This window comes from Simochromis diagramma, unplaced genomic scaffold (genome assembly GCF_900408965.1).
Source record: "Simochromis diagramma unplaced genomic scaffold, fSimDia1.1 OVJJ01000131.1, whole genome shotgun sequence".
In the NCBI taxonomy this organism is placed as follows: Eukaryota; Metazoa; Chordata; class Actinopteri; order Cichliformes; family Cichlidae; genus Simochromis; species Simochromis diagramma.
The window spans coordinates 6,252,550-6,275,716 of NW_024387200.1; the positions used below are offsets into that span (position 1 = coordinate 6,252,550).

The window sequence follows — 23,167 nt, forward strand, 5'->3', positions numbered from 1 at the left end:
AGGTATCAGGCTTGTGTTGTTCTCCTTTATCTCATAGTGGACAGAAATTATTTTTTGGAGTGGCACAAATAATTTGTGTGGCATCAAATTTGATGCAGAGCAGCTGATTTTTCTGTAAATAGTGTGAAATGTTTATTTAAAAAACCGCCTTGGCTGCATTTTTAGGTAAACAGCTGCAAAAAGCTTTGTTTTTTGCAAAACTCAGTTACTTTTTTGAAGAAGTAACTATATAATTAATTGCCCAACATTGGCCATTATATACCGTATTTTGCAGACAGAGAGTTACAGGACTCTCTCCCAGACCACAGACTCATACTCATAATACCAGTCAGAGCTTTATAAAAACAAAAAAAACCAAAGCTGTACAACTTCTTTTTTTGATTTTTTTTTTTTTAAAAACACGTTTTCAAAATTGGAGTCCAAGTTATTTTTTATTTCCAATAGTGTTAACATACTACACAGGTCATGAACATGATTTTTTAAAATTTTCACTGTAAGTGGGCTAAAGCAGTTAATTAAAAGTAGTCTAACTTAAATGTAAATGCTGTAATTTGATTATTTTAATAAACCATGTGACTTGGATGTATTTGATGCTGGTGTGACCACAGTGTACACGTCTGCTGTTGCTCACAGTGGTCCAAGGGACCGCTCAGGGAGTTTGTGTGTTCGCTCAGACACATGAAAAATTAGAGGGAACATTGCCCTTGACACCAACTAACCAAAAAAATCATATAGAATATTTTATTCAAGAGCTGGAAAATGGGTTTGAAAAAAAAAGTTGCAGCTGCAATAAAAGACTGATCATGAAAACACATTTTTTCCTTTCTTTTTTTTAATTTGAGATTCTCTGACACAGAAGTACAAAATCAGTTTTTGCTGGAGCCATCACAGGTAATTTTCTAGCATTAAAACTTAACATGTTCTCAATCTCTCTGCTATTAAGGCAAATTCCAGTTCCATCAAGTCTCACTCTGTCCTACCACAAACTTCACTGTTATTATATGCTACACACTGTACCATCATTTTAAGCACGTGCTTGAAAAGTCTTTTGCACTTTTGTGAAACAGGAACAGGCATGTCAGTGAGCAATTAGCACTCAGTCTTTACTGGACTTCCAAGCCAACTCAAGACTGAAACATTTAGCGCACATGTTCTGATGTGAAAATGTGGAAAAATATCCCTTTTACAATGTATCATTTGCATTTTATTTAGCATTAGCGGACTGTGTGGTTGAGTGTAGGTCATTCTTCTGCAGGAAACCTAGCAGCTGGCAGGTTCTTCTCTCAGCATTTTTCAATGATGATGGCGATACCCTGACCACCGCCAATACAGGCAGACCCGATGGCATACTTGCCTCCTCGCCGCCTGTCAGAAAGTAAATAATTATTCAAAGTCACTTTAAATAATGTGCAGAACACTTCTCATTATATAAGATACCGTACACCATTAAATGACTACGCTACCTGAGCTCATGCACCAGGTGAGCAGTGATGCGAGCTCCAGAAGCACCGAGAGGATGTCCGATGGCAATAGCTCCACCGTTAACATTGCTTTTCTCCGGGTCGAGTCCTAGAGCCTTGGAAACAGCCAGATACTGAGAAGCAAAAGCCTCATTGACCTGTGCAAAACAACAAAAACACCTGAGTATTCACTTCCTAAATAAATCACAAACACCATAAATCACAACAGGCTGGTTGCTGTTATATTTTAAAAAAGCAACTTTCAAGTATTAAAAAATATTAATATTAAATTATTAAAGTAATATTTGAGTATTAAAAAATAATAATTAGTTTAAATGATGTTAGTTTGTCCAATGAATTTCAAACCTCTGAAAGTGTGGGATTATGTGGGGTTTTATAGCTCAATGTCTAATGTCAACATTTAATCACAACTTAATGGTTTGATTTCAAATCCATTGTACAAAGGCAAAACTACAAAGAATATGTGACTGCCCAAATACATACGGGCCTAACTGTTTTTATGTAAATTTTACTCATAATAGTGGTTTATATATTTGCCTAACAAATGAAAGATTCTGGTTCAAACCCAGGAAGAGACACAGATCTCTTTGTGGCTGCGGCAGGAAGGACACAAATCAAACAGGTGCTGGTGACCTCTTGTCAATAAGGAAGCAGGCAAAAACAGCTGTGCGCACTTTCACCAACATATTATTTTCAGTTTCCTTAATTAATTATAATGGAGTATTTTTAAGTTGTTGCATTACTGCTTTGTTTATGACAAAAAAGCATGTAAGTATTTGTTTCACTGTATGGGAACAAACCTCCGCAAGATCCATGTCTTTGAGAGTCAGACCAGCTTTCTTAAGTGCTCCCGTGATTGCTGGAACAGGACCTAAAATAAATAAAGTAAAAAGAAAGGTTAGGTAATCATTACTTTTTATCCAAAGGTGCCCAGATTATACCTTTAAGAGAGCAGTGTTGCTAACCTATTCCCATAATGCTTGGGTCACAGCCTGACACGTGATAGGCCACAATTCTGGCCAGAGGAGTGAGCTTGTGTTCCTTCAGAGCATCCTCACTTGAAATCACCAAAGCAGCAGCACCATCAGATACACCCTGGGGATAGAAATAATAGGTACAATCAGGAAAGAAGAGGAGGTTGGATAAAATTTATAATGAACTATATTTAAATGTATTTTAAGTGTGAGTGTACAAAAACATCCTGGAGTGATATCACACAATAGCAATAAGGGACTCTAATGCATAAAAAGAAAAGGTGGTCTGTTTTTCCCAGTGACCACGGACCGTCTGACTTAGACTAAGAAAACCCGATCATGTCAGATTGTTGAGAACAGTCGGCACCTCTAGCATAAACTCACTGAAGCGTTAGCAGCAGTAACGGTTCCTCCCTTCTTAAAGACAGGGGGTAGTTTGGCCATCTGTTCCAGAGTGGTCTGAGGCCGAGGGTGCTCATCATGAGTCATGGGCACTTTGCCTTTCTTAGCTTTCACCTCAATGGGAGCAATTTCTGCTGTGAAATAACCACCCTCATGAGCTGTAAACAGAAAGCAGTAAAAGCTTAGAGTTTAAAACAGTAACTGAGTATGAGGGTGAATTAAAAGGCAGACCATGAAAAGAAATCAAAAAACAGGGTCTGCCTTACCTGCCTTCCACCTTTGTTGAGTCTTATGTGCGTAGTTGTCACAGTCCTCTCGGGTGATCTGGTATTTCTCTGCCAGGTTTTCTGCTGTGATGCCCATCGGGGTTTTAATATGCAGGTCAGTCAGTCCCGCCCACAAGGTATCCTCTAGCTGGTAGGCAGATGAAGGCAGGTTTATATTTAATACCAAATTGTTGTAGTTATGGTGATGTACATTTATATCAAGTGTTCACAGATCTGATCTACCAACCTTTAGATCGACGCCAAACTTTGTACCAAATCGGATGTTACGGACAGCATAGGGAGCCTGGCTCATACTCTCTGAACCTCCACACAGGACCACCTCTGAATCCCTGAGACAAATCTCCTACAAACACAAAGGGGAACAGGCTTTTTGTTTTTGGAGCAGCAGAAAAAGAGTAAGATACATAATGATCATTTTACTGATAGTTTTGTGGCTTTTGCACATATTGCTGACTTAAAAATATCAGTTCGGTTACTTTCCCCTAACATACATGACAGGAAAACATCAGAGACTTGTAATCTTCTTTTTTATTTGGGAAGATACAGTACAGAATGAAAATAAATCGGCAAATAATTCATCCAATGAATTACAGTTGTCATAGTGCAGCACTGGGTTGTTGTGTTTCGGTCATTTCTGTCTTTCTCTGGTCTTGGATGGGTTATGCAGGCTGTGCCCTATGGGTAGAGCACGGGTTCCTGCTGCTCACTGAGCACACCAGTGGCTCATTAGTCTCATCAGTGGCTGGTATTTAAGGGGCTTCCCTAAGCTTGCTCACCTGCTACCTTCAAACAAGCATTCACCACAAGGATTCCTTTCCATCTCGCGTTACCTGCCTGTCCACAACCAGTGCCCCACCCTCCAACCTCACTTATCTCTACTCCTAGTAAGAAACTTATAGATTCCTGGAGTTATCATAAAACCGGGCTGATGTGAAACCACCTCTTACATTTTGCTTTATCTTACTCACTCTTCTCCTTACAGAGAAGCTGCAGAGCTTCTTTTCCCTGCAAAAAGTAGTACTCTCATTAAGTATTTCTCTTCCTTAGTTTGAATGTGCTGTACTGAGGATCTCACTAACTCACCACGTCAACCAGCACTCAAATGTTTGTGGATTTCACTCCAAAATAGTTTTGAAGTTCTGGACATTCCCAAAGGAAATGGTAATGATAAGCTACTGATGATCCACCAACCCTCCAACAATTTGTTCCTACACCTTAATGTCTTTCTGTAATTAAAAAAAACTTTGCATTTTTCCACTCAAATTCCATCCACATACGTGAAACTGCAGTTTTCCACTCTGACCTTTCCATTCTTCTGCTATTTTGGCTTCACTTTCCCGTTTGTCTTCGTAGTGTCACTGTTATTACTTTTTAAAATCAATTTCCTTGTTTGTATGTTGATAGGGAAACATTCAATACACTGTTTTCTGCTTTGGCTAATTCCTCTTTTATGGGTCTGATAGATTTATTTTCGTTAGTTTAGTGCTTACCTGAGCGCCATTAATGATGGACTGGAAACCAGATCCACACAGTCTGTTCACGGTGAGAGCGGGCACTGGGATGGGTACGCCACACCTCAGACCCACATGACGAGCAATGTAGGGTGCATCAGCTGAGCTCTGAACGTAGGGAAATGGATCAGAAACAAAATGTAAGATATAGTAGTCAGATCATTTATAATGAATCCTTTCAGTGTTGTATGTGTGATCAGTACCTGCATGACATTTCCCATGATGATGCTGTTTACAAGCTCTGGGACCACACCCCCTGCAGCGAGGGCAGCTTTGGCTGCATGTTCAGCCAAGTCTGTTGCACTGTGATCCTTCAGTACTCCACCATAGGTACCAAATGGAGTACGCTTGGCAGCTACAATAAATACACCTAGGAAAAAAGAGCATTTTAGTTTGGAGTTAACACCACCCACCACTGAGCTACAGCCAGATTGTAGCGCGAACAGAGAGAGAAGATTTGTGAAGGGATAATTAGCACTAAAGCGACATGATTTACAGGGTGTTGAAATAAAGCTGCGTCTGATTTCTTGTTTTCAATTCTTTGTTGATGTATTTAAGTTAAAGTTCCTGTTTAGGTTTTCTCCTATAGTGTTTCTGTTTTTTATTTCCTGACAGTGACTTTGATTTATTGCTTCATTGCTGTGTATGGATTTATTATTTGTATTTTCTGATGTTTAGTTTTATGATGAGTACATGTCCATGGTCTTCCCTGTGTTTCTATTTGCTGCTCATCATTCCTGAAACCTGGTCCTTCTGTTTCAATCAATCAATCAATCAATCAATCAATCAAGGCTTTATTCACCACGTGCAGGTTTCCCTGCAGTGAAATGGGACCCCCCGCCCCGACCTTACACACACACAACACAGACATCACATGGGGATACAGGTCGGAGATCAGTAGTGTTACAGAAAAAACACTGAAATATACACTACAATGGGAAAGTACAAGAGGAAAAAAAGAGACCTCTACTCATGCTGGGCTCCTGGGAGGACAGCAAGAGAACAGGAAACAAAAAAACTCCTCTGCACAAAATGTCCACAGCACAACATTATGGAGCACGTGACAAGCCACAGGGTCGGGTGGAGGGTGAGGAGTAATCCGAAGCAAACATAGCAGCCATCCTGCCCAGCGCTACCATTGCAGCGTGGGCTCAGACCCGCCGTGTTCCCCAGGAGGGAACAAGCGTCGAAGGCGTTTGGAAAGGGAGGGGGATGAGTGTGTGCACATTAGTGTATATGTATGTGTGTGCGTGTCCAGAGTTCAGCTGACACAGTGTCCTTCGCCCTGCCAGGTTAAGTAAACAGTCTACCAGCCAACCCAGGTGGCCTTGCATAGAATGGGAAGAACAGTCTAAACACAGTCGTTATCAAGGTGTTGTTGTTCAGCTCCAGCCTTGAGACCGCAGCTGGCGCCAAAGGGGTATCCGCATGAAGTGATGGTGGTTTTTACTTTAGTGCGAACAACTCATATGAATTTCAAAGCTGTTCTAACAGTCCAACACTGGTCTCTCAATCTCCCGTTGGAGAGCCGTGAGCTTCTCCAAGATGTGATCCATTTCCATGTGGATCAGTAAGAAATATAAATTATTAGATGCAACTTTGTTATTTCTTCATGTTGGCTGCTGGCAACTTATTCTTGCATGTAGAACATTTGTTTTATAGTAATGAATGATTCTAAAACAGTTCGCCTATTTGTCGCCTACTTGCTAAGTGCATTTCAAATTTGTATCTAGAGAAAGCCTACGTTTGAATTCTGTTTCTTTCATTTTAACTTGCTTTCAGACTAAATGCCTCTGAAGCAACAGCTGAAAGAAAATCTAAAACTGTCTCTGAAACATTAATTCAAGCTAATATTTACTTACTACAGCTGGAGCCTGGGTGAGGTTTTAACAGACTGAGAGCAAGTAAAGAGTAAATTTAAACAGAATTCAAATTTGGAATAAACTGAAACTCAGAATTTAGACCCATCTGCACACAGGGATCTGAGAAATCTTCCAGGAATAGTGATGCCATTTCATTTCATACCTGTCCTCTAATGTGAAGTAGGTTTTCAGGAGCTACTTTGGCAATTCTTTGTTTTTCTTTTTTTAAATTCCGTGTTTCTGCATTTGGAGCCTGATTGATAATCTGCCAAAAATTTATCTGAAAGTCACAGCAACATTTTTGAGAGGAAAAAAAAAAATTGGTTTAAAGTTCACAGTACCTTAATAGGAATGATCTCTATTTTGAAATGTTGCACTGAGGGACCTTTTTCAGTTTTAGAGGGACACTGAACTATCGACTAATGTCTGCTACGTGTCAGGAAACGCAGGATGCTTTGACCTGGAATCAAGTTTGCAAATATTATAGTAACACCTTATGCATACAGCTGGAGTCTGTTTAATGTTGAGTAATATGTTCCCTCCACTCTGAATGGGGGCACTGGACCAAACTCACAGAAGAGCGCAGAGATTTGTGAATCAATAAAACTGTATTTATTTATAAATCCACTATAAAGCTTTTCTGACTAGTCATTTTGTTTACATTTTTTAAATTGATAGGTTTAAGCAGAAAAGTTAAACATAAACTAAACGTAATGAATTTGCAGCAGAAAGTATTAAAGAGGACTGCATAAGTGATTCATTAGACAACAGTAGTGACAAGCTGTTGAAACTCTTTGGTTATCAATACTTTTGTGGATAATTACTTAGTGTTTAAACGGAATAATAACTCAAGGGAGTGATTGAATGGCTGTGCATGTAAGATGGGGGAAAAAAATGTTGGGAGCTGCTGATATGATGCATATAAAATGGCTCAATGACCAGTAATCCAAAGTCCTTATAGATAATTTCTTTAAACATTTACTCCATATTCATGATGTAATTGCCATATGAAGAAAAACTCAAATTAAATACTGTTACCCAACTTTTTTGATGTTCTGTCCTCGATCATATATAAACACATAATATGGAGAAATATGAATAGCAAAATCAGGAAACACAATAATGCAAATTAACTAATGTATGAGGCACATACAATGTATATTTGTAATCTATTAAACATATAATTAAAACAGATTTAAAGCACGGTTTCACCTTCGCTTAAGTAAATGCATCACAGCATATGCTATAGCATATACTTATAGCTATAATATTCGCACACATGAATATTACAGCTGAAAGCTGTAATTTTCTAAACCAAAAAAGTGTGGGCATAACAAAAGCAAACTGGTGTCCTCAAAGTTGTGAAAGGTTTCTGATTAAATGTTCAAATACATATTTACAGCTTTGAGTTGAGTAGCAGCAAGGAGCAGCTGCTTAAATAATACTGCCACCATCTTGTCACCTTTCGCCTACATTGCAGTTAAATTATGTGGAAACGAGACTTCTTTGCATATAAAATGAATAAAAAGGTAGATTTTTAAAGCGCTGTTGCACAGCAGTGTGACTCAGATACTTTCAAACGCCCCATCAGAAAATCCCGTCCCAGCAGTCTTACTGCTGAAATGAAATGAATGGTGTTTGTTTACCTCTGAGAAGTGCCATGGCGCAGACTCAACAATCCAGCGATGACCGGATCAAAGTTTTAGGCTGATATCTCGCTGCGTGGAGGATATAAAAGCCTGGGACCACTGTGACCTTTCCCCCAAATACTGCAGCCCGGTAACGTTTTACTCCTCCATGAAGATTCAACAAAATATCTACACATAAATATCTACACAACGCAATGTTACTAATTTTTTTTACTGTTTATCTTATTGTTTTATTAATTAATATATTAACGGATTATAATATATCCAATATCTGTCTTTGATTTTATTTCCAGGATTTTTAAATAAGCGAAAGTGCGCACGTTGAACTGTGCTCCCGCTTGTTTGAAACGTCATCTTTCAGCGACGTGTGTGGGGGGGCTGTCACTCCAGGGGACGACATGTGAATTTTTGTTGTCCTGGACCCAAAACCGAGTTAAAGGAGGAAACAGAAACGTAATTAAAACATGTCTTTGGCTCTTTCGCGATGTCTTTGCAGGCTTTTATCGCGGCAGGCCATGCCGTCGAGGTGAGTGATTGATGTACGATGTGAACGAAGTGCGTTAGCTGCGTGGAGCTAATATAGCTAAGGTTATTCGGTGCTTTAATGGAGAAGAAGTGTGCTTATAACGATTTTCAATAACAAGGGTGATGAGCAGAGCTGTTGTGACTACAGAGGGATGTAGTTGTTGAGAGTATGGTTTCATGCTGAGAAAGAGTACAGATGCGATGTTTGCTTTGAGACTGTTGATGGAGAAGTATAGAGAAGGTCAGAAGGAGTTGAACTGTGCACTTGTGCATCTAGATAAAGCATATGATGGTGTGCCAAGAGAAGTATGAGGGTGGTGCAGGACATGCATGAGGACAGAGAAGCAGTGGTGAAGTGTGCGGTAGGAGTGACAGATGGGTTGGACCTGGATCAGCATCAGGGATCTGCTCTGTGCCCCTTCTTGTTTGCAATGAAGATGGACAGATTAGATCAGTGAGTAGTCTCTGTGGACCATAATATTTGCAGACGATATTGTGATCTGTACCAAAAGTAGAGAGCAGGTGAAAGAGAGCCTGGAGAGGTGAATGTATGCTTTGATAGATGAGAAATGAAAGTCAAAAGCAAGACAGAACACGTGAGAGGCAGACAGCTGTGCTCGTGATGCTGAAAGGAGCCAAAAATTGTGACGGTGGATGGTTAAATACCTGGGGTTAAACATCCAAAGCTAATGACAGTGCACAAAAGAGATAAAGAAGACAGTGCAGGCAGAGTGGCGATGAGCATCAGGGGTGATTTGTGACAGAAGTGAAAGGGAAAGTTTACAAGATGGTAGTTAGAGGGTGGCACCAATAAAAAGACAGGCGACTGAGCCGAAGGTGGCAGAGATGAAGATGTTAAGATTTTTACTGGGAGTAAAAAAAAAAAATAAAAAAAAAAGTAGCACTCTTAAGACTGTCTTCTTCAAAGAATATACAAACTTGAGAGAAATGAGAACTTGAGAAATGACCTGTACTCTATTTTGCAGCTCTCTGTATGGAGAACATCACCATCTTGTACAGAGTCCTTGGTTTGCACCAGTGATGACCCTGAAGACATCTGCTCCACTGAGGTATGATTCAGGCTCAGGCTCACAAACCCAGTCATGACCGAGGTTTACCACAGTTGTCATTTCATCAATATTTTAAATTGAACAACTTAGTCGACCAATGTTATGATGGTTCGTGGTGCTAACAGTATTTCTCAGCAAGCTCTATCTTGTGGCTGAATATATTAACATAGAGGTTTGATCTGTGTTATTCAAGAGCTGAGCCAAAAAAGAAGAAGAAAGTGGACCCGAGAAGGGAACAGATGTTGAGAGAGCGTCTGAAAAAGAAGCTGAAGAAACTGGAGAAAGTTCCACCAGAGCTTATCCCCATAGAGGACTTCATCACTCCAACCAAATGCTTGGATGAAACAAGGTGGAGCTCATTTCAGTCTATGTGCATAAATGTCGTTTGAAATAATGAGGTCAAATTTGTATTGAAACATTAATGTATAGTGCTCAGTGTGATAACACACATTCAAATTTCTTCTTGTCAGCAAATGAACTAAAGCTACTGGGCAGGTATGGATCATCAGAAACATGCAGAGGCATTTTTTAAGACCAATGGATGGGAAAAGAAATGTGTTTTTATTCCTAAATAAACAGGCAACAGATCAAGCAGCTCTATAAGTCCAAGGTGTAAAGGTGTAAAATTAATGTGTCGTGGCTCAGCCCACGGCATCCTTTGAGAACGCTGTCCTCCACAGCCAATGAAGAAAATCTGAGCTGATGTCAACTCTGTTTTCCACATCAGAGTTAAGAACTATTTTAATATCATGTGTTAAAATCAGCTTTGTTGGATCACACAAACAAATGGAAAAAAAAAGAAAGTCAAAAGCACTTATTGTGTGCTTTTTTTGAATTTTTATTATTCATGACATCTCACTGGTCAAGAATGGATTTGACAATAATGCCCCAGGAGTGTTAACACAAACATTATTTATGTCAAGATAATGTAAATACTACTATACTACAATTCTACAAGTCTCTTTTAACCCATCAGACGCAGTTTTATCTACCCCGAAGCATTTTTCATCATTCGTACACACTCCAATAGGTGCATTAGGGGCAATTTGCCAAGAACATTTTGCTGGCAGGAGGAATCACAGACTTCTTTGCCTGCTTTGCTAGATGACCAGTTCGACCACCTCAGCCACAGCTCATTTTCGCAGAGAAATTGCCTTTGCAAAAGGTGGCTGAAGTTCTGAGACGTGATTGTTATCTGATGTGTTGTTGGTTTTATCAGTCTTTTTGCAGTGAAGCTCTGGGACATGAAAACAGCTTTGAAACTTTTAAATTGCTCATTTGAATATCTTTCTTGGATATAGGGCTTTTAAGTCCTTTAAATTGATGTTCATAATTCTCTGTCTAAGGGAACGCACTGCTCCAAGGCTGTCATTTGAAGAAAGTGAGGGTCGAGCCCTGCTGCTGAAGGAGTGGTGTCGATACAAACAGGTTACCACTTACCTATCGCACCTGCGTCACTAAAGCTTTTATGGAAAATGTTACATCTGACCCCGGCTCTACATCTCATGCACTTAGTGGGTTGTATCTGTCTGCTGTTCTTGCAGAAGCAGCACATGGCTGAAGTGGAAGCTGTTGAACTGGCTTTGGAAGCACAGAGGGAGGCACTGGAGGAGCTGAAGCTGGAGTCCGAGGAGCTGTACCGGGCAGCGCTGAAGCCTGACCCGCTTCTTATTCCCTTTGTTCACGATGGTCCCGCAAATACGCCAGCAATACCCAATTATGACGCCCCTGATGGGAAATACAACGATATCACTAAAGTTTACACGCAGTGATAAATGAGGAATAGCTGTGTGTAGTTTAGTGTGTCTGTTATTCACTAAGCAAAAAATGCAGCTTTTAAGTACACTGTGTCTTTATTCCTTCATTGTCATTCATTGTGTGAGAGTTACAATGAGTTTGTGTCACGTTAATATTTGTCTATAATAATGGAATAAATCTTTTTATTGATCCAGTTTTCAGAATCTTTTTGAACATGTCATGTTATAAGGCAGAAAACTGCTACACAACTCTGAATTCTGTCATCTCGATTTTTCAGTAGGATTAAACATCCCATATACCTACATCATTAACCTTTCTTAAAGTCAATTCATTTGCTGAGCAGCTGACAAATACAGATAGGCCTACAGGTACCATGCAAACACCTGGCTCTTCACCTTTTTCAAGGAGAATGAAGCAGATCACTGATTACCTGTACTGACTATATATTCTGTCAACATAAGGATAATATAGAGCTAATTTTCTCTGAGTGCAGTCGGTCTTTGTGCTTAAGTTTATACAAGCTTTGCAGAATTAGTACCTATGAGACACCAGCCTGTCTGGAAATGGATCATATTTACTGATAAAACAGCTAATCCTTATCGCTGAGCACTAGCTGCTGCCAGCATTGTTAGACATACTGTATATATCATTTTACATACAGCAGTTCTCTGAATACAACTGATGACATCTCGTGATCATGAGAATGTCCAGGCTCTTAAACTGAAACCAAGCATGTTGTCAAAACTCGATGTTCAGGAGTCCTGAGGCTTCTCCTGGTTCAGTGGCACGTGCCAGTCTCTAGGAGGCTCTTGCCTCAGCTGCCACACTGGAATGAAGTTTCTTTGCTCTGCCACTCTGATTTTCTCACTTCTCCGCAACGCCTCCTGCAAGACAGACAGAGTGAGTGTATTTATACAGCCTGGAGGGGATCACAGAGGTCACCCGTTTAGGACTTTAAAATTTTAATTTCTTGCTGTTCCACCTTAGCCTCAGTGCCTCTGTGTTTCTCCCAGTCTCTGCAGTTATGGTAGTCCTCTTTCCACTGCTGGCAGGACGGCACGGTACCGTAAGTGTAGTAGTGGTGAAACCAGTTTTTTAAACTTTTGCAGTGTCTAAACTCGCTCCAGTAGTCTTCACATGCCCGTGGTGGCTGTGGCGACAAAGCAAACAAAAATCAGAATAAAATTTTAAACTTCTGTTGGGATTCTGGTGACTGACATCAGACACTTTGTTGGGTACGCCTGTCTACTTGTTATTAATAAAATAATCAGCCAATCAACTGGCAGCAACTGAAAAGGAGGAAATATACAGTGAGGGGCAGTTCTCTAAGCAAAAATACCTTGTTGACGTCAAAGGAGAATAGCCACACTGACTCGAACTGACAGGAAATCAACAGTGACTATCAAAAGTACCACCAAGATATGCAGAAGACCATCTCTAAATTCACGGCATGTCAAACCTTGAAGCAACAGAAGACCACACTGAGTGCCGCTCCCCAAGAACAGGAAACTGAGGCTACAGTTTGCACAGGTTCACCTATGCTGCGCAAAAGAGCAGTGGAAAAACACTGCCTGATCTGATGAGTTCAAATTTCTACAGCAACATTTGGCTGCTATGGTGAGCAGTTTATTGATGTTCGTCTCACAACTCTGTCAGCAGCAACTGTGTGATGCTGTCGTGCCAAACTGGAAATCTCTGATGAATGTTTTCAACACCTTGTTGAATCTGAGCCACGAAGTATTAACGCAGGTCCGAAGGCAAAGAGAGTCCAACCCAGTACAAGCATGACGTCCCCAATATAATGGCCGGTGAGTTTTAACCTGAGTCTCTGAAGTGTTCAACATTTAAACAGCGCCTCTCTGCGGTCGTATTAAGAATGGGCTGACCCTCAGTTTGGTCAGTGGCTGATTTGACTTTCCAACTACACACATGCTGTTTTTAAATTTGATCAGCAAGCCCAGATATTAGTGCATTTCGTGAATCAAAAAAAATATACGTCGCCTCCTCGGATCTTCTTTGTCTGACTTTGCTAGATGGTACAGAAGGGTACATTTGCGGTTTAGCATCTAAAGCTAATCACCTTGCGACCTACGTCATCAGGATTTGACTTTGATTATTTTGAGTCTTCTCATAAACAAGGCAAATCAAATTAACTAAGGAAAAGCTATCAGTAACGAAATTAATAACCTAATATCTGGTTTAATTACCCTCCATGCGATTTCTCCCACAGCCCTGTCCATCGCTAGCTGCGACAGCTTTAGCAACTGTACTCCTTCCGGTTTTATTTTTCACAACAAAAGCTCTTGGCACATTTCTGTATCACTTATTTTGAATATACACGAGGCCACAAAGCATCAAAACGAAAAAATGTGTGCATGGCTGAAGAACGTCATTGTGAATTTACAGTTTGTTTAAAGATATTCTGCTTTTACTGGAACTAAAAGTATAAATTATTTACAACAATATTTTTTCTGAAACGATAAAAATGTTGGTTTTCTCAAATCTGAATTTGTAGGTACTTTTGCTGATTGAGAGCTCAACCATTCATTATTTTACACATTTATGTAAACTCACCAATTCCAATAGTTTATCCAATGATCATCTTCTTTGTATATAAATACTCAACTCAGGTGATGTCACAGAAAGAGCATAATACCTCAAAAATAGGTCTGAGTGTAATTCATTTCAAAACAATTTTATTTGTTGATAAATAAAGCAAAAGAAAAGATTCCTAAAAGTCTGGAAAAAAAACCCTTAAACATAAAAATTTTCTTAGTATAATCAAAAACAAAAGCTCCCATTTTACAGTAACACTGGGATTGTGGATAACAGCCATTTTAAAGTGGATTGTAAAAATAAAAAAAGAATTATGGAAAAGATGGGTCTGCGCAGAGCCAGAGGTCATTCAATCTGATATAAGAAAGATGTTTGCTGTCATTTTTTCATGTTCTTGATAAGATATTGGCAGAAAATCAGTCACTCTGAATTTGTGAATACCAAATTAGAGCAGACAGTATTTTAGGCTGCTCAGATTCTTTTGAGCAAAATATTACTGTCAGACTTTTAATTACACGCTATAATCAACAGCAAAACCTCCATTTCAAAAGGGGCAGAGGGGCAAAACCAACGCATCTGAAAACCAATATTTTACTTTGCTGCTGAAGGTGAAAAGAATAAGATAGCTCTGTGCACATGAGTCAGACTCCCCGTTTGTAACTCTTCAAGGCTTTCGGCCCTTCTTGCGTAGTGACTGCCCTTGTCCAGAGAAGGCGATGAATCTGTTTATGGCATCATCCTGAGAAGATTCAGAAGAAAATTGAAAAATATGGCTTGAGAACTAAATGTAGGACTTTAAAAATAGCCAGGAAAGAAAACTGTTTGCATTACTTACATCATCCACAATTTTCCTGGGCAGAGGTCTGGAGTTTCGAATGAAGGTAATCCTGCCAATTTTGAAGTCATAGTTGGGAATCCCTCTGTGTGACGAAACATTAGACACACAACAGCTTGGAAAACCATTGTCTGCGTGGTGTAGCTGTGTGCTGTCACAGCTTTAAAAAATATGTAGGACAACACCAATGTATAGTTACATCGCTATATTTTATACTTCATTGGTGTTCAGTACATCTTTGTAGAGACAAAGACTCACCACAGATGTGCAACGCCGTGTGGACCATTCAGAAAGTTCAATAACCACTCCAATTTTTAAAAAAAAAAAAAAGAGGTAAGCAAAGAATTTTCTGACAATTATGTTATGGTTCAGGCTTTAGGCTTCAGGGTTAAGACCAGGGTACCCAGTTGCCTTAGAGCATAAATCCGGTATTCCTCTCTGTTTTTATGAAGCATAAAAAATACATAAACTGCTCAGAACTTTATTTAAATATATCACGTGACAAACTCATGTGCCTCAAGGTGTCACATTCTATGTCTCAACTCAGCTCACCAAGTCTGAGATATCTAACATAGCCTAATAGATATAATAGCTCCTGCTTGGGGGCTTTCATATACTGAACAGCAGTTTGAGTTGACTGTCATCCCTCTCCTCATCAATTTGCAATACGCTGTTAAATAAAGGTGTAACATTCCCTGTAAAAATAGCTTGTCTGTTAGGCCACTTAACAGTTGAGTTATTTTTATGGGAATGTGTAAGAAACTCGACATCTTTTCACCTTTTAATGTCACTTGGGGCAAGGGGAGCAGGGCTGGGTTCAATCCCTTTAGTTTTACCATCCAAACGATTACCAGAACCGGTGAAAGCCTGAAAATAAAGCACAGATTAGAGATTAAATCAGATTATGTTATTCAAGTACTTATAGTAGCAGTAAGTACACATTAACTTGAACTCACTCTGAAGCCTGTGTCCATGTCAGCGTAACTGCTGGGATCTGTTTCTTCTTCCTGTCAGAAAAACAGTTTTATTACATTGTTCAAAGCAGAAAACGTACAGTTACCACGATGGTTTGCTCCTTACTGTCGGTTCATCCTGGTGATTAGGCCGTCGTTCAGGCTCTTTGTAACCCAAGGGAGCATCAAAATCCACCTGAACAGCAAAGTAACAGCACGTGAGCGAATAAAGCAACAGAACAATTCACTGTGACTGTGGTGAAGTCCAGGATCTTACATTCATATCACACTCGATGATGGATACTGCTTTATCTGGTTTGGTCTCCATGACTCGCAGCTCATATATCTGAAACACACAGATTACCATATATATATATATATATATATATATATATATATATATATATATATATATATATTAGGGGTGCAACGATACTCGTATCGATATTGAACCGTTCGATACAGTGCTTTCGGTTCGGTACGCATATGTATCGAACAATACAAAATTTGTAATTTATTTTATCAACTTTCCTTCTGATGATGCTGTCTGTGTTGAGCGCTCAGTGAATCTGCGTTGGACTACTCCGCCTAGGCTGCACTGTCGAGCGCAGATCCACTGAGCGTTCAACACAGACAGCATCGTCAGAAGGAAGAGCGCAGGGCAAGCTAGCGAGACAGAAGTTAAGCTCTCCTTGCAACATGGCAAATTGAACCTCCCCCACCCTCATTCAGATCTGGCGTTTGGAATTATGTTGGTTTTTCATGTGATGTATGACCCTGAAGGTAAGCGCGTCATGGACTAAAGTAAAACAGTATGTTGGACGTGCCACGCAATGCTCAATTACATGGGTGGGAACTAGTGTGTTAGCGGCAGTTAGCTCGTTAACGGTGTTGGCCGTCTATCCCCACGCAGGGGTAAGCTCAACCGGAGATTTGCCGTGTTTTGGCGTTAACGTCATTTCAACGAGATTAACGCTGACAGCACTAGTGGGAACACAATGAATATGACTGCACATTTACGCGACATCAATCCTAGTGCAAAGACAAGTGGAGAGCAGACAAGGAGGAGACGGAGGTATCGTTTGGTCTTGCTTCCCGTGAGCTAGCCAGGGAGCACAGCCGTTTATTGACATCTGCAGAAGAACACTGCCGCTAGCTAACTGCTCAGCGCAGCAACCGCACAGCAACAACAACAACAACAACACACAGGGCGCCCTCTGACCCCGGAAGGACACACCGTCGCAGCGAGAGGGCGTCACCATGGCAACATAAACAAAACATAACTGTACAAACAGAACCCCGAACAGCCCTGACCCGCTACAATATGCTGCTGAGAATAGCCCAGAAAGCGCGTATAGTATAGCTTTATTTTGGAAAGAGCCATTTCTCTGTAATAAACTCCTTTTCCAAAGATGAGTGATTCCTCAATCAGATACAGGGTTACCGCGCCAGATCCGCGGCCCCGAACCGTAGTAAGGAAACCTCTGGCAGTTACTTGAAGGTTCCGTAACTGACTCGTAGCCGGCAACAGCTTACTATACAGGTCAACTCCGCTAGCAAAAAGATCGAAGGAGGCGTAGGAAACTGCTTCACCGAACTTTATTTCTTCTCTAAGGCACGAACACCGCGTACAGTGGGCTGAAACAGTTTACTCACAGCGAGCATCGCCGACACAACTCTGGCTGTCGAGGGAGTTATTATATTCCTTTTATTTATTTTCTTTTCGTCTCTTCTGTAGCTAAGCGTTACTTTTCCCCCTTCTCCGCTCTCTCTCTTCACACACACCAGGCAGTCCCGCTACACACATCCCGAATACATTTCCCATCAGGCTTCATCCTTAAAGGGCCATGCCTGTAACACAGGGCTTGCAAAATCGCTAGCCCGACGTCCCGAGGCTAGCGATTTTTCCAGTCGGGCTACCAAAATCTATCTCTGCCCTGCCCGTCGGGCTATTGTAGGAAGGAAAAATATATGTCAATGCTTTTACATTCTTTCGGAAATGTAGCTGGGTAATTATGTCATTGGCATCGGTGAGCCACTGTCAATATGTGACATATTGAAATCGCGTTTGAATTTGCGCTTGTTTTTTGCTTTCACTTTGCAAATGTCCAGGTGCCTTCTTTTGGCGCACTGGCCGGTCATGACCGGCGGGGGAAAAGTCACTCGGGTCAGAACATGGGGTGCCACCATCATCCCACTTCTGACACCAATGTGGCGAGCTCAGACAAGGAGGAGACTGAGGTGTCGTTTGGTCTTGCTTCCCGTGAGCTAGCCAGGGAGCACAGCCGTTTATTGACATCTGCAGAAGAACACTGCCGCTAGCTAACTGCTCAGCGCGGCAACCGCACAGCAACAAAAACAACAACACACAGGGCGCCCTCTGACCCCGGAAGGACACACCGTCGCAGCGAGAGGGCGTCACCCGTCACTATGGCAACATAAACAAAACATAACTGTACAAACAGAACCCCGAACAGCCCTGACCCGCTACATAGCCCCCCACCTAAGGGGTCAGTCGTCCCCGACGACCCCATTGCCCCACACAAAGTCCTGCAAATGTCCAGGTGCCTTCTTTTGGCGCACCGGCCGGTCACGACCGGCGGGGGAAAAGTCACTCGGGTCAGAACATGGGGTGCCACCGTCATCCCACTTCTGACACCAATGTGGCGAGCTCAGACAAGGAGGAGACGGAGGTGTCGTTTGGTCTTGCTTCCCGTGAGCTAGCCAGGGAGCACAGCCGTTTATTGACATCTGCAGAAGAACACTGCCGCTAGCGTGAAAATCCCACTCTAGCGGACAAAAACAGTGCTTTTTATATGGACGCAAACGCGCGTTGGAACTTCGTATCTGGTGCGCGTCTTTTATTTTGACAGCGAATGCGCACATGCGGACCACTTATGTGCACCCGTGTAAATAACATAATGTTCTGCCGGGTGTGTTGTTGGTTTTCTCTCGATTTCTGAGTCGACAAGCGCCTTTGTCACTGGGACCAGTCATTTTAAGAAAGGCCCCCATTAGAACCCATGAGAAATGCAAGAAATGCATTATTGCTCAGTCTGCAATATCTTTCCCAAAACAAACACCAATTGCAAATAACATACTAAAAATAAACCTGAAAAATCTGTTTAGAACAGCTATGTTACAAAGAGTGAACTACCACTGGCAAAATTTAGCAGTCTTTGCAAACTTTAAAAAGCAAATGGCCTAGATCTTGGTTCCACTTGTCTCTTACCCGTGACTTCAGTGGAAATTTCAAATTCAGGATCTGACACAGACTGATTCATGTCCTACACAGTTCTTACAAGTTCATAGAAATTTCTGTTCAATTAGAACAAAGTATTTGAGTTGATGATTGTAATTTTTATACAATGTTGTAATTTGTTTTTCAACAATTTTTTGATTGATGTTTTGTTTCCTTTACAATATTATACATTAAAGTATAATATTGTAAAGGAAACAAAACAGGAAACAAAACATCAATCAAAAAATTGCTCTCTTTTTTATTCGGGCTACTTACATTTATTTTGGGCTACCAAAAACTGAAGAGTCCCTGCCCGAAGGGCTACCAGGGATTTTGAAATTTTGAGAGCCCTGAGATATATTTATTTTTTTAATTACTTTTGTTTCATCAACATTAAATTTAAAAACTGTACTTTTGAGTTAAAATATATATTTATAATTTTAATAAATGACAAATTAAAAAGGCATGAACATTTTTTTTGTATCGAAAAAATATCGAACCGTGACACCAAAGTATCGAACCGAACCGTGAATTTTGTGTATCGTTGCACCCGTAATATATATATATATATCATGTAGGCTGTAACAGAGTATATAAACACCTGATCAAAGCCATCTATGACCACATTCATTAGAGGCATTTTTATGTTTAATCTTCCAGGAAACTCTCCAAGAACAACCCTTGGTCACATATAATCCCAACAATGACTTAAAGAAACTGATTCACCTTTTCATTGTAGTTAATGGCTATGACGTCACCAGTTGTCAAGCATGCAAAGTTTCTCAGTGCGTTCTCCAGTCTGTAATGAATGTTAACCACTTATGTTAAAACATGAAGTGTCAAAAAAATAAAATTTAAAGTTCAAATAAACATTTCAGCCTGTACTCCTTACACTGCCTTAGGGTTTGTAATGTCCAGGAAGTCGGGGCTCTGAGGCTGGAACTTCGAGTAAGTGGCCACCATGAGGTTAACACTTTCCACTTGAACAAGACCGCCTTCCTCTAACAGGAGATTCTGCATCATCTGCAGTGAACAAAATACAGCAAATGTCACTCCAGCCTTATTTTTTTTTTCTATTTCCATCCATCTATCAGGTCATGGGGGAAAGAGTGCAAGGCGGGGTACACTCTAGACAGGTCACCATCACAGGGCTAAGACACAGAGACAGACAACCAGAATCACCAATTAACCTAACATGCAAATACTTTCACTGTGGAAGGAAGCTGGAGTATACCAACAAATTTGAATTTTTAAACTCATACTTCTACAACATTGTTATCCACTTCCACACAAGAAGAATATGTAAGTGCTCCTCCACTGCTGACACGAGACACTCATTACTGTTTCTCACCCAGTGAGGCAGGTAACAGATTCCCTCGTCTGCCACAAACTCCAGGACACCACAGTGTGTCATTCTGTCTGAGTTCTTGTTGGTCAGCTTGAACAGCATTGGGTAGGTAATGTTAAGCCTGCCTGAACAGAAGAACATAGAGCAATGCTAAAAACAGGATGTAAACAGGACATTTAGTAAGAAGGTTTTGAATTAACATGCGCTTACTGAGCTGGTCGAGAGCAGAAGGTGGCATTATTACTGAAAAGAAAAGAAAAATAACAGTTATTTTAAGGAAAATATGTGTTTTCATAAAATAAATATGAAGAAATATGATATGTAACTTTCACCTTATACATACTAACATAAACTTGGACATTTTGAGGATATTTTTTTACAGTTGTGTTTTCTAACAAGTACCACAAAGCAATAAATAGTTAAATAGCTTCAGATATGTTTGCGGTACTGGATGTATGTTTGGACAAGGGAGCTGGTTACACCATGTGGATGTTGGCACAGATTACACCCACAATACAGTGGTGAATGCAGAAAATTAGCTACATGTAAATCTGCCATACATCACACCATTGCTCATCAAACTCTATGAACAACCTAAACTGATGTGATGAAGTAGAAGGCCTACCCTGAGGTCCTTCCCAATGACTAAGTTCCCCACCTTATCTCTAAATGAGAGCCTAGACACCCTACAAAGGAAACTCATTTCCCCCAGTCTCTGAAATGTAGAGGACTGATGATGCACCAATCTTCCAAAACACATTCCCTTTTTTGATATTTTAATATTGATGGTGGAGAGCACTGTCTAACATACTGAACTAAAACAACATGTTCATAGTGACCTCTTGAGGATTAAGGATGGGAGTTTCATTTTCTCCCATCAGGATTAAAATGTTTGATCACAAGATAAAAGTGATCAGTCAGAGCAAATTGGTTTCTAGTGACCTTTCCCTCTAAAAAGCAACAGTGGACCCAAACTATGCCAACAAGCAAAACAGAATCACCAGATCCTGCATTTGCAAAGGTCAAAGATTAAGGTCTTCATTTAATTCTTCACCCATACATACTTTGATTTGAACGAGTGGTATGGGAGAAAATACTGTACTTCAATATCTTTTGTTCAGAAACCTTGAACTGAGTGACTGTCTGAACCAACATGACCGTTCTTTTAATGAGACTCACTTTTGCCTCCTTTCTCAACATCGGAGCGGTCGTTGGGTCCAGCCAGCATGGACACCGAATAGCATCGGTACTGAGTGGAGAAGCGGTTCTGAAAGCCCCGGGCCAGCTGGTGGTCAAACACATGGAAGGAAAACTGTGGAACAAACATCAGGATTGTCAGTCAAACTCAGGTCACGTGTATACTTCAGAGCAAATAGATAACAATTTAATTGTTCAGGACAGGGGATCTTTATGCTGTGCTGTAGTCCTGTTGCTAGCCACTAGCTAGCTAAAACTGGAGCAACTACGATTTGTTTTGATACAACGTCACCGGCGAGAAAAACCACAGTGCTCACCATGTTGACTGTTTCTGTTCCTCGCTGCTAAACGCCCGCTTAATGATGTTTGTTTTAGTTTTCTAATTTACAGAAAAATTTACAATTTCCAACGTTGTAAACAACTGAAATTGTAGTCACTACCAGATCCGTACCGGAAACCCGATCAGTACTACGCATGTGCGAAAGGCCACTAGTGATGGGATTTCCGGATCTTTTTAGAGAACCGGCTCTTTCGTTTTGGCTCACTAAAAAGACCCGGCTCTTTCGGCTCCGAACCGGCTCTTCAGGTTGTTTTGTTGCTTTAATTAATTTATTATTAACAATAATATAAAATTATGCACAAAAGGAATTACTAATGTAAAAAAAAAGTGGTTTTATTTATATATGTTTATATATAAATATATGTGGTGGCCCCTAGAGACAAAGCACATACAAACTCCAAAAAGCACGTACAAATTCCAAAGCACGTACAAACTCCAAAACACATTCCTAGAGTTAACTGAACGTCCAAAACAGAGCTATCTAGATCACTTAAATTACACAATTGAAAGCATATGTGTATGGTTTGTGTATTTATACACAAGCACTCATATATATTCAAATAATTAAAAAAAAAAAAAGTTCATTTACCTGTTACTACCACACACCAAATCAGGTCATTGGTACTTGCTGGCTTGTGTAGCCACTAGGTAACAAAAGCTCAACACTGCGCCTAGCATTCTGGAGCACTTCTGTTGTGTTTTGGAGTTTTTACATGCTTCAGAGTTCATACGTGTTTTGAAGTTTGTACGTGCTTTGTCTCTAGGGGTCACCGTAAATATACTTTTATTTATTCACTCCACATAAAATGTAATAAATAAATCATATAATACAAAAACCAGCTATTCTCATCCACAACTGAAAATAGTTGTGGATGATTGTTGTCCCTGGCTCTCTTTCTCCCTCCGGCTCTGTTCCTGTGCTACTTTGTAACTATTACAAAGACCTTCAAAACTGTCTCACTGCCTTCATACATGTCCTGCTCCACCCTCACATAGTTCTCTGGTATACCTGACTACAGTTCCTTATGCTTTCTCTCGCTCCACACACACAATGCACAACTGACACAATGCAACTCCTGACCTTCTTTATACTTCTCCATCAACACTCTCTAAGCAAACATCACATCTGTAGCGCTCAGAGTGAGAGAAATTTTGTTAGGGTAGCATGGAAATCAAAT

General features: G+C 40.4%; 4 protein-coding genes across 5 annotated transcripts; 1 reads left to right on the plus strand and 3 right to left on the minus strand.

Moving 5' to 3' along the window:
• Positions 1–821: 821 nt before the first annotated feature.
• On the minus strand, positions 822–8,299 carry acaa2 (acetyl-CoA acyltransferase 2). The gene is made up of 10 exons (XM_040050759.1): positions 8,164–8,299; positions 4,859–5,025; positions 4,635–4,763; positions 3,371–3,487; positions 3,124–3,271; positions 2,840–3,015; positions 2,447–2,576; positions 2,282–2,352; positions 1,464–1,618; positions 822–1,365 (listed from the first exon to the last, which is right to left on the minus strand). Exons 1-10 carry the CDS (start codon positions 8,177–8,179, stop codon positions 1,284–1,286), a joined length of 1,191 nt encoding a protein of 396 aa, XP_039906693.1. The 5' UTR covers positions 8,180–8,299; the 3' UTR covers positions 822–1,283.
• A 213-nt stretch (positions 8,300–8,512) lies between these two features.
• On the plus strand, positions 8,513–11,708 carry mrpl40 (mitochondrial ribosomal protein L40). Its single transcript, XM_040050761.1, has 5 exons — positions 8,513–8,692; positions 9,678–9,761; positions 9,955–10,110; positions 11,108–11,189; positions 11,306–11,708. The coding sequence occupies exons 1-5, from the start codon at positions 8,631–8,633 to the stop codon at positions 11,531–11,533; spliced, it is 612 nt and encodes a 203-aa protein (XP_039906695.1). The 5' UTR covers positions 8,513–8,630; the 3' UTR covers positions 11,534–11,708.
• Positions 11,685–14,461, minus strand: cunh22orf39 (chromosome unknown C22orf39 homolog). Of its 2 annotated transcripts, none has more exons than XM_040050763.1 (3): positions 13,727–14,461; positions 12,502–12,669; positions 11,685–12,403 (listed from the first exon to the last, which is right to left on the minus strand). In XM_040050763.1, the coding sequence occupies exons 1-3, from the start codon at positions 13,757–13,759 to the stop codon at positions 12,272–12,274; spliced, it is 333 nt and encodes a 110-aa protein (XP_039906697.1). In that variant the 5' UTR covers positions 13,760–14,461; the 3' UTR covers positions 11,685–12,271. The 2 variants fall into 2 exon arrangements, with proteins under 2 accessions (XP_039906697.1, XP_039906696.1); XM_040050762.1 differs by lacking the exon at positions 13,727–14,461 and adding an exon at positions 13,235–13,694.
• A 124-nt stretch (positions 14,462–14,585) lies between these two features.
• ufd1l (ubiquitin recognition factor in ER associated degradation 1) lies at positions 14,586–22,128 on the minus strand. The gene is made up of 12 exons (XM_040050760.1): positions 21,967–22,128; positions 21,632–21,764; positions 20,663–20,695; positions 20,456–20,577; positions 19,997–20,127; positions 19,831–19,903; positions 16,141–16,209; positions 15,991–16,059; positions 15,867–15,917; positions 15,689–15,777; positions 14,911–14,995; positions 14,586–14,814 (listed from the first exon to the last, which is right to left on the minus strand). The coding sequence occupies exons 1-12, from the start codon at positions 21,967–21,969 to the stop codon at positions 14,740–14,742; spliced, it is 933 nt and encodes a 310-aa protein (XP_039906694.1). The 5' UTR covers positions 21,970–22,128; the 3' UTR covers positions 14,586–14,739.
• Positions 22,129–23,167: the final 1,039 nt, after the last annotated feature.

Bases quoted from the DNA above. Each gene is read 5' to 3' on its own strand.
- acaa2 (XM_040050759.1), bottom strand. The intron at 3,488-4,634 runs GTAAGCACTAAA...TTGTGTTTGTAG, and splicing joins CCATCATTAATGGCGCTCAG to GAGATTTGTCTCAGGGATTC. The intron at 1,366-1,463 runs GTAGCGTAGTCA...ACTTTCTGACAG, and splicing joins CACCTGGTGCATGAGCTCAG to GCGGCGAGGAGGCAAGTATG.
- mrpl40 (XM_040050761.1), top strand. From the start codon at position 8,631: ATGTCTTTGGCTCTTTCGCGATGTCTTTGCAGGCTTTTATCGCGGCAG. The intron at 8,693-9,677 runs GTGAGTGATTGA...TCTATTTTGCAG, and splicing joins CGGCAGGCCATGCCGTCGAG to CTCTCTGTATGGAGAACATC. The intron at 11,190-11,305 runs GTTACCACTTAC...CTGTTCTTGCAG, and splicing joins AGTGGTGTCGATACAAACAG to AAGCAGCACATGGCTGAAGT.
- cunh22orf39 (XM_040050762.1), bottom strand. From the start codon at position 13,363: ATGTTGAACACTTCAGAGACTCAGGTTAAAACTCACCGGCCATTATAT. The intron at 12,670-13,234 runs GTGTTGAAAACA...TTGTCGCCACAG, and splicing joins CGTGGCTCAGATTCAACAAG to CCACCACGGGCATGTGAAGA. The intron at 12,404-12,501 runs GTGGAACAGCAA...TCTGTCTTGCAG, and splicing joins ACAGAGGCACTGAGGCTAAG to GAGGCGTTGCGGAGAAGTGA.
- ufd1l (XM_040050760.1), bottom strand. The intron at 14,996-15,688 runs GTGAAAAGATGT...TTCGTCACACAG, and splicing joins GCCCCAAGTGACATTAAAAG to AGGGATTCCCAACTATGACT. The intron at 14,815-14,910 runs GTAAGTAATGCA...GAATCTTCTCAG, and splicing joins CCAGGAAAATTGTGGATGAT to GATGATGCCATAAACAGATT.